Source organism: Corythoichthys intestinalis, chromosome 1 (assembly GCF_030265065.1).
Source record: "Corythoichthys intestinalis isolate RoL2023-P3 chromosome 1, ASM3026506v1, whole genome shotgun sequence".
Classification (NCBI taxonomy): Eukaryota; Metazoa; Chordata; class Actinopteri; order Syngnathiformes; family Syngnathidae; genus Corythoichthys; species Corythoichthys intestinalis.
Window position 1 is genome coordinate 17,865,133 of NC_080395.1, and position 14,521 is coordinate 17,879,653.

General features: G+C 38.6%; 1 protein-coding gene across 9 annotated transcripts in view; it reads left to right on the plus strand.

Moving 5' to 3' along the window:
• Positions 1–14,521, plus strand: part of LOC130921629 (A-kinase anchor protein 13) — a 276,582-nt gene that overhangs the window by 241,413 nt on the left and 20,648 nt on the right. For all 9 annotated transcript variants that reach the window (XM_057845733.1, XM_057845759.1, XM_057845767.1 and 6 more), the window contains 3 exons: positions 4,224–4,306; positions 4,388–4,576; positions 12,327–12,476. In XM_057845733.1, coding sequence (XP_057701716.1) covers positions 4,224–4,306; positions 4,388–4,576; positions 12,327–12,476 — 422 coding nt within the window. The remainder of the gene's footprint in view (positions 1–4,223; positions 4,307–4,387; positions 4,577–12,326; positions 12,477–14,521) is intronic.

A 14,521-nucleotide genomic window follows, 5' to 3' on the forward strand; every position in this document is an offset into this window, starting at 1 on the left:
CATTTTTTCTAGGGCTGTCAAACGATTAAAATTTTTAATTGAGTTAATCACAGCTTAAAAATTAATTAATCGCAATTAATCACAATTCAAACCATCTATAAAATATGCCATATTTTTTCTGTAAATTATTGTTGGAATGGAAAGATAAGACACAAGACAGATATATACATTCAACATACTGTACATAAGTACTGTATTTGTTTATTATAACAATAAATCAACAAGATGGCATTAACATTATAAACATTCTGTTAAAGTGATCCATGGATAGAAAGACTTGTAGTTCTTAAAAGATAAATGTCAACACAAGTTATAAAAATTTTATATTAAAACCCCTCTTAATGTTTTCGTTTTAATGAAATTTGTAAAAAATTTCAATCAAAAAATAAACTAGTAGCTCGTAGAGCTGGGAATCTTTGGGCACCTAACGATTCGATTACGATTACGATTCAGAGGCTCCGATTCGATTATAAAACGATTATTGATGCACCCCACTCCATTTTTTTTTAATTTTTTTTTTTTTTATTTGTTTTGTACATTAGTTCCAAAATTGTTCAAAAATCCTCTCAGGCTAAACCAAACTACTATTTCAGTATCAAGTTAACATATAGCAGTAAACAAATATACAAAAATAACAGTAAATAAAAAACTCCAGTCCCCATTCTATATCAGCAGCTTTAAACTACTTTCAATTAATTTAATGTTGTGAATTAACCGTTAAAGTTGTTAAAATTGCTCCTGTTATTCCATAATTTCTCTTTTGTCTACTTTCAACATGTGAAATTTTTAAAACTATTTTAAAGATAGATTCAAGTCAATATTTTACCGATTTAGGAGTATTTTAGATAAAAAGTTAATTAGGTTCGCTTGGAAGGTTCGCAACAACAGCCTTGCAGGGAAGTGTACTGCTTTAAGATGGCGGCTGTTACTAACGCCCGCATCTAGTTTTTTGTAGATGTGCTGGTAACGATACCGAAGCTATAATGCATCTAGTCCTATATAAATGATATCTACCGTAACATAATGTGGCTTGTAGCAGCTTTTCGGCAGCAGTCAGGTATGTTGTTGTTTTTTTTTTTTATCTCGTGGCATGAGTTGAGCTAGAGCCGTGAGTTGAGCATTGGCGTTACCCGAGGGGCCGGGTAATGAGAAGCATGATGTTTAGCTACTCTCGCGCTGTCCCTAATTGCGGACCGAAGACCGCGAGGCGCGCTGAGTGTGTCGTACTTCTGCTTTACTTGGCATATTTCAATAATCGGAATTTGGATGTTTGTGAATCGTTCTCGAATCTTCCACGGCCGAATCGCGGATAATCTAAGAATCGGAAATTTTGCACACCTCTAGTAGCTCGCCATTGTTGATGTCAATAATTACACAATGCTCATGGTGCTGAAACCCATAAAATCAGTCGCACCCAAGCACCAGCAGAGGGCAACAAAACACCAAAAAACACAAGTAACAAGTGGACATAACACTGTGCTGTCATTTTAATCTGTTTGAGCGGGGCATGTGCATTAATTGCGACAAATATTTTAACGTGATTAATTTAAAAAAATAATTACCGCCCGTTAACGCGGTAATTTTGACAGCCCTAGTTTTTTTTTCACTTTTTCCCCCCCCAATAATTAAAAAAACTTTTATGTGTATATATAAATTTTAATAAATGGTTTTTGAGCACTTCAAATGTAATAATTATGATAAGTTTTAAACATGTTACTGTCCCACCCAATTATAACAATAAAGAAAAGTGCTCGTCTTTATTAAATGCTTTATTGAGTTAGTCCACTAAAATCTGCTCAAGCTGCTCACTTACAAACAGAGTTGCCACAGCAACTGTTTAACAAGTTAAACGATGATTGACGCATGCGGCATTTTAGTTTCAACGTCCAAGTGTCTCTGGCAAGATCAAACCTTTACGTCTGTCTATCATAGTTAACTTTATCTCATTTACTCCCAAAAACGTATAAATATGTTCTATTTTACCGTAATTTGTCAAATATAATGCACACTTTTCCCCCCCAAAATCAACTTGTAAAATCATGGTGGGCATTATACACGGGTACAGGGATGGAGACAGAAATATATATATATATATATATATATAGATATAGATATATAAAAAAAAGGTCTTTATTTATATCTATCTATCTATATATATATATATATATATATATATATATTTATAGATAGATATAAATAAAGATCGTTTTTTTTTTTTTTTTTTTTTTTTTTTTAATTGACACGCCATGTTGTGTTGAAGAAACGTATGCAGTGATCCGTTGCCGACCATTACGGTACGTGACGGCACCATTTTGTTTCGGTAATACTTCACTCTGATTGGTCGAATGATTTCGTCTGTGTTAAATTCTGCTTTTTTCACTCTTCATAAAGCACAGAATTTAGTTTCTTGAACTCATTTAAGTCTACGTTTATTGCAGTTCCGCAACTCGGACCATGACAAACGTAACACAACACGGACTTCCTGTGTCCGTCAACTATATCTGTCCCTCGGGAAACTCAAACCCAAATAACAATAGTTCCTATGTTACAGTCTAGTGTACAGTGATGCGCTCTTTCCGATTTCCGACGTAAATCCTCACTTTTATTTTACCGTATCAATCCATGGAAGAAACATTTATTCATCATGATGAAACGAGCAAGTTATACAGCAGCCTTAAAAAGAAAAGTCACATCTGTTTTGTTTTCTCCTGGATTCTGGTAAGTTGGAGAAGTTGTCAAATTATATGATTACCGTACATCTTGTCAGTTTAGGGTAATGTTTTGAACTACCATTGTGCTATGCTGGTGCTGTGTTTCACCAGTCATTAAAATGACATTTCTGTATCTGTAGACGAGCTCTGTTTTCTTGTATTCTTTTATTTATTGGTTCTAAAATTATACACGGGTACAATAATTTTCCCTAGGTTTTACAAGTAAATTTGGGGTGCGCGTTATACACGGTGCGCCTTATATTCAGGAAATTACGGTAATTGTTTCAGTGTCCCAAAAACATATTTATACGTCTTTTACGTTTTTTTTCCACAAGAGACATCTCTTGGTTCTGATGCAAGTTCGCTCCAAAGCACAACACTCAAAATCCATTTTAGAGCAATAAAACTGGCCACTGGAGGGCAGTAGCGCATTTGGTAAGAACTCATATCGGACCATTAAAGGAAATGAATGAAGAGAAATAGTCAGGAAACGGAAGTTGGAAGAAGTAGGACGCATGAGAAAATGTGGAGAACGATGTGAAACACAAGGCACCTTCCCCACACAAGTTCCTTAGGTGAATTCTGTTATAAGGTAGTGGTCACTACAAAAGAAAGATTCAAACAAATATATGTTGATGAGATAGACAGGCGGTGGTGAGGGAAAATTTACCCCGTCTGCCCATACAGCCGCGACCAGAATAGCGTCATCTCTCAGTTCAATAGTTTAGTTATGTGTAAATAAATTTTTACTTTTCTATGAAAAGCTCTAATTGTCTTGTTGCTTATGTTATTTTGTAGAAGGAAAACATTATTCAGATGTTTGGGATGTCACAAAAGCAAAAAATAGCTGTGTTAAAGTCAAAGTTATGTTTGAAAAGTATGCTTTTACAAAAAGCTCAATTTCTCTGTTTTTTTCATCCAAAATTGGAAAATTGCTCAAGCTAAACTATTTTCTAATGCTGATATCTAAAGAATGGAAAAAGATATGAACTTACTTTTTTCCTGCTGAAAGAAGAGAGTCTAATCTTTCTTTTGGTGTTTTCCATGTTTAGTATATAGCAATAGAACAGAATTTTCTGTGGGCCTTGCAAAATCAGTCAAAATCCAGTAAAACGGCTGGGAGCGAAGGAAGTTGCTCCGGTGAAAATGGCTGGGAGTTAATGGGTGGCAGCGACCATGCCTCCCACTTCAAATGGATTGGACGTCTACTAGTGATAAACTCATTCCAATTCACTGCAGAAGCTTGTTTTTCTGTTTATTAGTTGTTTGTAGAATATCCGAAAATGATTTTCTGACCAATGTATCGATAATCGTTGTATCGCCATATCGTCAGATCATCGTTATCGTCAGCTTTGTATCGTATCGTGAGGTACCAAGAGGTTCCCACTCCTACTAATAAACTTTTCGTCGTCAATGGCAACCAACGAGTTAAAGAAGTACGAGACTGAGATGATGTATAAATAAGTCGTAGAAGATGGATGAAAGTAAACACGTTGCTGTTGCTCTGCGCAGGGAGCGGGACGAGGACGAAGGCATTCCCAGTGAGACCGAAGACGACAAGCGACAACTGGAGATCAAAGCCAAAGAGATGAGAGGTGCACAAATGACTACAAAATGTCCTCCGGATGCTTGTTCAGTATCAGCAGTATGAAACTTTCCCCTCTTTCCTCCTTCAGAGCTGATGAAGCAGAAGGATTCTGAGATCATGTCCCTGCTGGAGGAGAAGGTGCGGCTCTTCCGGGGCATGTGCGAGGGCTTCGGCCCCGTTGAGGAGCCCTGCCGGCAAACCGAGCCCTTCTTCAGGTCGTCCGGAGGGCCGGAGCCCCCCAGGGGGGCGCGCATCATGAAGGACGCTTTGCAGGAAGGTAAGTAGACGAGGCTTAAATGTTGTTGAGAAGGCTTTGGGTTCATAGGGATGCTAGAGATGTTTGTTATTGCTCCCAGGCCCTGCTGCTTCCCTTCTAAATGCAAATTGTTCTCACACTCCATTGTCCTTAAGGACACAGCTGCAATGAAGACTGTTTTTGTTATTTGACAAAACAGTTTGGCAACTTTGTTGCTAAAGTGACTTTTAATGTCTTTTATACCGCACATTTTCCAGCATGCCATACAAGCACATGGAGGACAGTGTGATAAGGGTTCAGTCTCCACAATTTGTTGAAGGGACGTTTTGAGTATCTGCCCATATTAAGAAACGAAATCCCAGGTTGCTGTGATGGCTGAATTCAGGCCAAATGGATTGTTGGGTGGAGTATCGCCATACCTTTAAAGTTGTACAGTTTGCCTGTATTTTGTACGGGATTTTCAATTCTTTTAAATTTTGTCTTATTTAGGGTTTGGACGAAAAACTTAGTTTTTGGCATATTTTAGTCATTTCAAAATGTGTGAATCTTCGTCTAGTTTTCATCGCCGATTAACCCTGAAAGACCTGCAACATGAAGCAATATCAGAGAATCCCAAAATTTGAAAAATAAGGGCCTAATGAAACCTTTTTTTCAAATTTGTAAAAAGAAATGTCAAAATAAATATGTGTAACTAGAAAACTGCAATTTCGTGAGAAATTACTTCTGGTCTTTGCCATGTGGAGATGCAGATCTTAGCCCCAGCCTAGGTTGTTTTGGGGACAATTTGGGGGCAATATCAGGTCACTTGCTGTCTATTTGGGGACATTTATGGGGCCTGGGATAATGGTATCAGGTCAATTAGGAACATTTGGGAGGCGTGGCCTATTCATATCAGGTCATTTGGGAGCATCTGGGGGCGTGGCCTAGTCATATCAGGTCATTTGGGAACATTTAGGGGGCGTGGCCTGATTATATAAGGTCATTTGGGAACATTTTGGGGGCATCGCCTGATCATATAAGGTCATTTGGGAACATTTTTGGGGCGTGGCCTGATCATATCAGGACATTTGGGGGCGTGTCCTATTGATATCTGGTTATTTCCTGTTGATTTGAGGACATTGTTTTTTTTGCCATTGAAAATGAATGGGAAAAAATTTGGACGTTCATAGCAGTCAATGGCAGCACCCCCTATAAGCGTCAATGGAGTCGGGGACGTTTGGGGGACAGGTCCTATTGATACCTGGTAATTTTCTGTTGATTTGGGGAAATTTTGTTTTTTCCCCATTGAAAATGAATGGGAAAAATTTTGGACGTCCATGGCTGTCAATGGCATCGACTTACATAGGCGTCAATGGAAAGCAAGTACATTGGCATCAATACAATGGAGAAATATGCCCGTCATGGCATTAAACAAAGGAAATGCCATGAGAAATGAATGGGAAATTTGGACGTCCATGGCCATTAATGGCAGCACCCCCTATAAGCGTCAATGGAATCGGGGACGTTTAGGGGACACGTCTTACTGATAGCTGGTAATTTTCTGTTGATTTGGAAAAATTTTGGACGTCCATGGCTGTCAGTGGCATCGACTTACATAGGCGTCAATGGAAAGCAAGTACATTGGCATCAATACAATGGGGAAACATGCTTGTCAATGGCATTAAACAAAGTAAATGCCATGAGAAATGAATGGGAAATTTGGATGTCCATGGCCATCAATGGCAGCGCCCCCTATAAGCGTCAATGGAATCGGGGACGTTTGGGGGACACGTCTTATTATTAGTAGTATTGTAGTCTAGTATTGCCATCTAGTGTATTTGTTGAGCTTTCAGTAAATGATACTGTAGCGACTTAACTGTTCTGCCCAAATGCATGATGGGAAGTGGGCCAACCATGACTGTGTGTGGTGGCTGCAAATGGTATATCTTCTTTGCGTTGGGTACAATACAGGGTGTTAAGAAAAAGATCAACTTCTGTTACTCTTCCCCACGCCGCTTCCCACAATAGATATAATTGTTGTGGAAGAGATGTCAAAGCTTTTGCCAGTTTTAAACACAGTCCTAATGAATGCTTGTGTCTACTCCATTCAATTGTATATACGTAAAATAGCGCCATTGTAGTCTTATTTGTGGCAATGCGTGAGTGGGTCATTCCGCGCATGCGTTAAATATTTCAATGTGATTAATTTAAAAAAAATAATTACCGCCTGTTAACATGATAAATTTGACGGCCCTAGTGATAAGCGCTCTAATATCTATAACTCTAGCGAAATCCTGTTTTTTTTTTCCTCATGTAACCTGCAGATGCATGTGTTGACTTGCATCCATCATTTTTTTTTCCAAAAAGAAATGTCAAAATTCTGAATTACTCTGTAAATTATGAATTTTAGGTGTATCAAATGTGATACATTTGGCAATAAAGGGATAATCAAAATGTTTTCGACCATAAAAATTCAAACGTTTTAGTTGTAGCAGACGCCAACAAAACGAAAACAATACAAAAACAGTTTAAGAGGACGCTCGCTCCAAAAAAAACCTATAAATACGTTCTATTTTTAATTGTTTCAATGTCCCAAAAACGTATTTATACGTCTTTTACGTTTTTTCTTTTCTCAAGAGACATCTCTAGGTTCTGATGCAAGTTCGTTCCAAAGCACAACGCTCAAAATCCATTTTAAAGCAATAAAACTGGCCACTGGAGGGCAGTAGCACGTTTGGGAAGAACTCATATCGGACCATGAAAGGAAATGAGTCAAGAGAGATAGTCAGGAAAAGGAAGTTGAAAGAAGTAAGAAGCGTGAGAAAAATGTGGAGAACGATGTAAAACACAAGGCACATGGCCCACACAAGTTCCCTAGGTGAATTCTCTTATAAGGTAGTGGTTACTACAAAAGAAAGATTTTTAAAAATCTATCTTTATGCGACAGACAGGCGGTGATGAGGGGAAAATTTACCCCGTCTGCCGATACAGCCGCGGCCACAACAGTGTCAATCTCTCAGTTCAATAGTTTAGTTATGTGTAAATAAATTGTTACTTTGATATCAAAAGCTCTATTTGTCTTGTTTGTAATTTTGTAGAAGGAAAACATTATTCAGATGTTTGGGATGTCACAAAAGCCAAAAATAGCTATTTTAAAGTCAAAGTTATGTTTGAAATGTATGCTTTTACAAAAAGCTCAATTCCTCTGACTTTTCATCAGAAATTGGAAAATGGCTCAAACTAAGCTATTTTTTAATGCTGATATTTAAGAATGGAAAAAGATATGAACTAACTTTTTTTTCCTGCTGAAGGAAGAGTGTCTAATCTTTCTTTTGGTGGGTTCCATGTTTATATAGCAATAGAACAGAATTTTCTGTGGGCCTTGCAACATCAGTGAAAATCCAGTAAAACGGCCGGGAGCGAAGGCGGTTACTCCGGTGAAAATGGCTGGGAGTGAATGAGTTAAACAAAATAAAATACTTTTGACTTTTTGGATAGTTTTTTTTTGAAGGGTTAATTCCGACTTGCGCGGAAATTTGGGTTACGTCGCCAGCGTAGGAATGGAACTCGTTCGTAACCTGTGAGCTACCTGTATAGAATGTACAAGAACAAAACCAACCTCGTTAGGGTTTTCAATAATTTATTTGCAACCGAGAGCACGAACACGGTGACTGTATACTGTGGCCGACGCCAACAAAACAAGACAATAAAAACAACAGCCGTCGCGCTTCCACCGTTGTCACTCTCTCTCCAGTCAGTCACACGGTGCATTTAGGAACAGCATGTAAAACACAACAACTGTTTCCAGACTCGACAATTGCAACAGTATGACATTTTTGTTTTCCAAACAATTTTTAGTTGTAAATAGAGAATATTAAATTTAGCGCGTAGATGCATACGAAACCCAGTTAAACTTTATTTCACATATTACCAACACTGTGTGGTGCAATCACATTTAAAGGGACTATACAGGATTTTTAGAGTTAATTTAAAATACATTTAATTCATTTAACTGAGACGGACTTTTTCCTTATCTTCAGGAGAGAGGGTTTGGGTCAACAAATCTAGGCGAACGCACCTGTGCACGTCCACGCACGTCCCCGCGGCAGCAGTGCTGTTTCACCAAGCACCTGCATTGTCCCTGCTTGGCAAAAACACTTTTCTAACCCACTTAGGACTTGCTATTAATTGTTATGTTTCCTGTTCTGATTTAATGGGCCAAACGCTCGTTGCTTTATGTTTGTGTTCGTACAACCATGCCTGCCATGCACGAGCTATAAGTACGCTTTGGGCCAGAAGGGCCAGAGGTGGCAGTTGGGAGTAAAAAATTAGTTGAAAAAATAAAAAATTGACAAAATCCGCATTGTCCCTTTAATATTGTGTTAAAATTTAATTTGAACAATTATGAACTGTCAAGCAAAGTCATGGTAATGTGTCCTACGTACACACACAGGCACATTTAAATTTTACTGTGGCGACCACTGAAGGGAAAAGCCAAAAGGAAAAGAAGACGACATTTGCCAAAGTGGGTAGGAGGAATCGCAAAGCCAAAATTGACTTGCATTTAGCGGGTTGGCAGGCGTCAAAGTCTATCCGAAAATATTTCCTCATTGTGGCTGAAAACAACATAAAGGAGAGCCTCGTACTCTCGTTGTTAGCATGTAGCCATCGTAATTAGCGATAATGAATATTGCTAGTCGACTTTGAAAAACAATCAATTCAAGCCCTGTTGAAAATGCCTCATTTTGCACCACAGTTGTTTTCCTTTTCATGCGTTCCGCCTCATTTCATCAATGCACGCTAACTGTTATTTCCACTTGATTAGATAAAATACACATTTGTGTCCTCCCTTGCTCTGTTTAACAACAATTTAGATACACATAATTACATAAACATAGCGGGCATCTAGAAAGTCTTTGTGGTGCTTACTTTTATCTACATTTTGTCACAAACCTGATTTTTTCACTTAATAGGTGAGAGAAAAAGAAGGATCTGAAAACGGCTGTGCAATGTCATTCTTAAAGGGAACCACGGACAGAAAGACGTAGTTCTTAAAAGATAAATGTTGGTATGAGTTATAATGATTTCATAGTCAAACCCCTCTTAATGTTTACGTTTTTATCAAATTTGAAAAAATTAGTTTAACTACCGTAATTTTTGTACTATAAGCTGCTACTTTTTTCTTTCATTTTGAATCCTGCGGTTTATAGTCAGTCCAGTGCAGCTTATTTGTTGATTTATTTGGGTTAATAGTTAACACTTTATTTGACAGCGGCGTCATAAGACTGTCCCCCCCAAGGGAGCAGTGATGGCCAATGAAGCTTCTTGAACCAATGAAGCTTTGCAGCCAATTGGTTCAAAGCTTCATGGTGGTTCATTTGGTCTTATGACAGTCGTATGATGCCGCTGTCAAATAAGTGTTACTGGTTAATATCTTTTGGTGTAAATATCCCATAATACAGTGAGGACAGCTGCAGCTTATAGTCCAGTGCGGCTTATCTATGAACAAATGTCGTTTTTGTGTCAAATTTGGTGGGTGGCAGTTTATAGTCAGGTGCAAAAATTATGGTAGTATGTCGCCATTGTTGTTGACGACGCAATGCACTCTGGGTGGTGACGTCATTGGGCAGCGCTGCCGTGCTTCCACAGTGTCACTCGTGAGCTACATAAACATGTCATCAGTTCTGCCCTTACAATTTGTACCCAAGCGGGGTGATGAGCAGGACAACACTGTCGATATTTCACAAAGGAGCAGCAAAAGCAATTAAATGAAGGTCACCGGGGGGATTCGAACCCACATTTCCTGTGCGACAGACAAGCGCTCAGACCACCGGACTATACGTCCGCCTGACGTTGGTCATGATTTTCCTTATAAAGTACCGTATTGGCCCGAATATAAGACGGTGATTTTTTGCATTGAAATAAGACTGAAAAAGTGGGGGTGGTCTTATATTCGTGGTCTAGAGGTTATACCCATTCCCGATGCTAGATGGCGCCAGATATCATTGAAGCGATGTTCTGTCATGACAGATCTCAGCTACTCTCAAGTTTAACTAGTTTGCATTATTTTATTGCAAGTTTTTTTCCTTATTCAGATTTGTTTCAAGACTACAGTTAGTTAGACTTCACTTTGGTGGTTAATGCAGTTATTGCAATTTTGTTGTTTTATCACAATAGATTGGTTTATTTACATTTCAAAAACCAGAAGCCATTCATTTATGAATGTGGTTGCACTTTAGTTCACATATTTAAATGTTCAGATATTAAGATTTGAATGAGGCAAAAATAATATGCTTTTTCTCTCAAATATATTGTTATAATCATTTCTTTCAGATGTACTGTAATTATTTTCTGTATAAAAATTAATTTGGTGTTCAAAAAGTCTTTTTTTCAAACTTGAGTCTTGAAAAAGAAGGGGTCGCTTATAATCAGGGCCGTCTTATATTCGGGCCAATACGGTAATCACAACCCACATGCATTGTCGGTCTGTGAGGTAAAACCTGAAAGGGAAATGCAACTGAAAAGAAAGTGTGGCTGGCTGGACCATGGAATTAAAAAAACATGGCCTACTTCAGACAGCAAGCAGACAACAACAACATAGGGATTACGTAAAAGGGCTTATTGAACACACACAAAAAAACAGGCGATCACAAAAGGAGAGACACAAAAGTCCGTGACAGTAGGTCGGGATCAATAAAATAAAATCTCAAGGGAAAACTGCAGTGAGACAAACAAACAAAAAAACAAGGCAACAATGCAACTAGCAATGATGGGATATACAAACTGTAAAATGGAAGCAAGTCAATATCTCAGCAAGCCGCCTAGGATCGGTTTAAAGACTGTGCTGATGAGCTGCAATTGGATGTCGGTATGACGTTGGGAACCCAGCCCAGCCCAACATGCATTGCGCACGTAAAACATAGCGCCCTCCGTAGGTCAAAACATGTACTAAATATTATAGATTTTTAAATCAATGGCAAATGTGTTTCTAATAATGTTTTGTATTAAAAGACAACAATTGTGCCTTATTAGAGCCTACAAGTAAGTCTGAGGTTCCCTTTAATTTAAAAAATATAAACATGTTGTCATCTAGGGGTGTTGTGTTTGGAATTTCACAGCAAAATTGTAATTAGTTTTGAAACATAACAGAAAACATAAATTGTGCAAAAAGTGAAGCGATTTGAATATAATACCTGGGCTTTTAAAATGTCAGAATAGATACACATTTCTGCTTGTACATCCCAAAGTGAACATAGCAGCAATAATAATGTGATGAATTCCATTGGCGTACGTACTCACTCGCACGCAAACACACACACACACCGCTCGCAAATGATGTCACGCTAACCAAGAACTGAGCTAAGGTTGAGTATTTGTAATGTTTTTAATGTTATAAAGAATTATAATAAAGTTGATTACAGAATTTTGGAAAAAATGTGGAAAAACTGAATTGCTGTGAATACTTAATGGATGCACTATATGTATTTATATTTATAATTGAAATATACAGGGGAAAAAACGAATATACTTCATCTTTCCACTTGTATGCCTCATGTTGAACATTGCAGCAGCGTTAATGTGATTACTTGTGCTGACGTACACACACACACACACACGCACACACGCTTGTGCCGAAGTAGACACACACACACAGAGCTGAAGTCTCGTCAACATATTTGAATGCAATGTATATATGGAACAGGTTGTTGCCTGGCAACCGCTCATGTAACTCAGTTATCTAAATGATTTGTCTACTGACCGTGCATCGATTTTGTGTGTGTGTTTGTGACAGTGGAGACTCTGCAGACCCTTGTGAACAGCAGCCTGGGCGGGGCTATGGCGGGCGTACAAGATGGCGTAGGAGCGCCCGGATCGGGATGCCTGCCCCGACGGGCCGAGACATTCGGCGGCTTTGACAGTCACCAGATGCAGCTAAGTAAAAGTAAGTGTGTTTGACAAGATTTCCTTAGATACACCAGTAAGCTTTAATTCAGGAATTTAATAATGTTAATTGAAGCTTTGCATGTAATGCAAAAGCTACCACCTGTAATATTAAAACACAAAAATGACCAGAATCCCCGCGCAACGCAGGCTCGCTTAAAAAATATTACCGTTTGCCCAAAAGTTCTTGGAAAAAAAACAAAAACAAAGGGAAACTTCTAAATGTGATTTTCCCATGATTTTATCAAATTCACATGATTCATACATAAAAAAAACAGGACGATAAGAGGCATAAAAGTTGGATACAGTTTTTGCTGAAAATGTACGGTTTTGCCAAACTTTGCCAAAAACTTTCACATTCATTTCAAATGGGCAACATTTCCCATTCATTTCCAATGGCCTTCTTCACTATTCATTTCAATGGCACAAAATCTACCATTCACTCCAATTGATTTCCAACCTAGAACTTCAAAACTCTACATTGGCACATCCGAAACCATGTCTCTAATGGTGGTTGTGATTTTTGACCAAAAACCTCCCATTAAAACCCATTGATATTCGACTGGGATGCCTTTACGCCCATATACGTCCACGACATTTATGGCGATGTACTTAAATCCCCCCAAATCAACAGGACGTGACCCCAAAATGCCTCAAAATGAACAAGAAGTGACCCGATATACCAACCATCACAGCAAAGCTAACATTGCAATTTCCCCAGAAATTGCATTTTTTGTAGTTTTATTTGTATTTTTTCTTGTAGATTGTAAATAAAAACTATCTGGAGAAATTGCAATGGTCATTTTGGCATTGTAGGTAAATACCTAAGACTTTCTGTTGATTTTGGGAAGTCTTAGAATCACTTGTACTTGATATTAGGTCACTTTCTTTTAATTTGGGGGCATTTAAGGGTCACTAAACACCTAAGACAATTCCTGTGGCTTTGGGATTTTAGAATGACTTCCTGTTGATTGTGTGTCATTTCGGAGTCACATCCTGTTGAATCTGGTCACTTCCTGTTTATTTGATGTCACTTCGTCTTATTAGGGGGCATTTCGGAGCCGCCTCCTTTTGAAATTAGGTCACTTTCTTTTGATTTGGGAGTGTTTCAGGGTCATTAAAGCTAGGTTCAGACCACAGGTCTTAATGCACAATTCTGATTTTTTTCCATGTTTTTCTGACTCGAGTGAGGCATTAAGTTGACAGTCTGAACGGGACAAGTCGCATAGAAGTGGACCATTTCAAATCCGATCTAAGTCACTTTCAAATGTGGTTTAAATCCAATCTAGGCCGCATTTTTCCAGAATGTGGCGGCGGTCCGAACTGTTATGTCTCCCAAATTGGAATTCATGCAGCAATTACGTCAGCAAAGAGCGAGAGCAGCAAGTAGGAGGGCAGCAATAGCTGTGCATTAGCGTTAGCCCCTAGCTTGAGCTCGGCTTTTACGCAGGAGGGGGCTTTACCACAGTCATAAAAAAAATAAAATGAAGAAAAGGATAAGCATGGTAATGCTCGATTTTCTTTCTGTGCGCCAAATAATCAAAATTTCAGTATGTGGTCATCTGTTTTGATGCTTCTGTGCATGCGAGTCAGTTTGCTCAGCGCGTGCGCATGCATAATACTTGAAGGGGCTCACTGGACAAAAGCTGTCTTAACGGGCATGCCAAAAAAATATATGACAAAAAAAAAAAAAAAAACGGAATTGTGCATTAAGACCTGCAGTATTAACCCAGCCTATGGGTCACTAAACATCTAAGATTTCGGGGAGTTTTAGAGTGACTTTGTGTTGATTTTGTGGCATTTTCTGGTCACTTTCAGTTGAATCGCGTCACTTCCTGTTAATATCATGTCACTTTGGCTACGTTCATACTACAGGTCTTAATGCACGAATCCGATTTTTTGTCATATCCGTTTTTTTGGCATGCCCGTTCAGGCTGCCTTTATCCATTGAGACCATTCAAGTATTACGCATGCGCACTAATTCGCAGTCCGACACCCGCTAAGCAAGAAGACCCGCATGCGCAGAACCATCAAAACAAATGACAG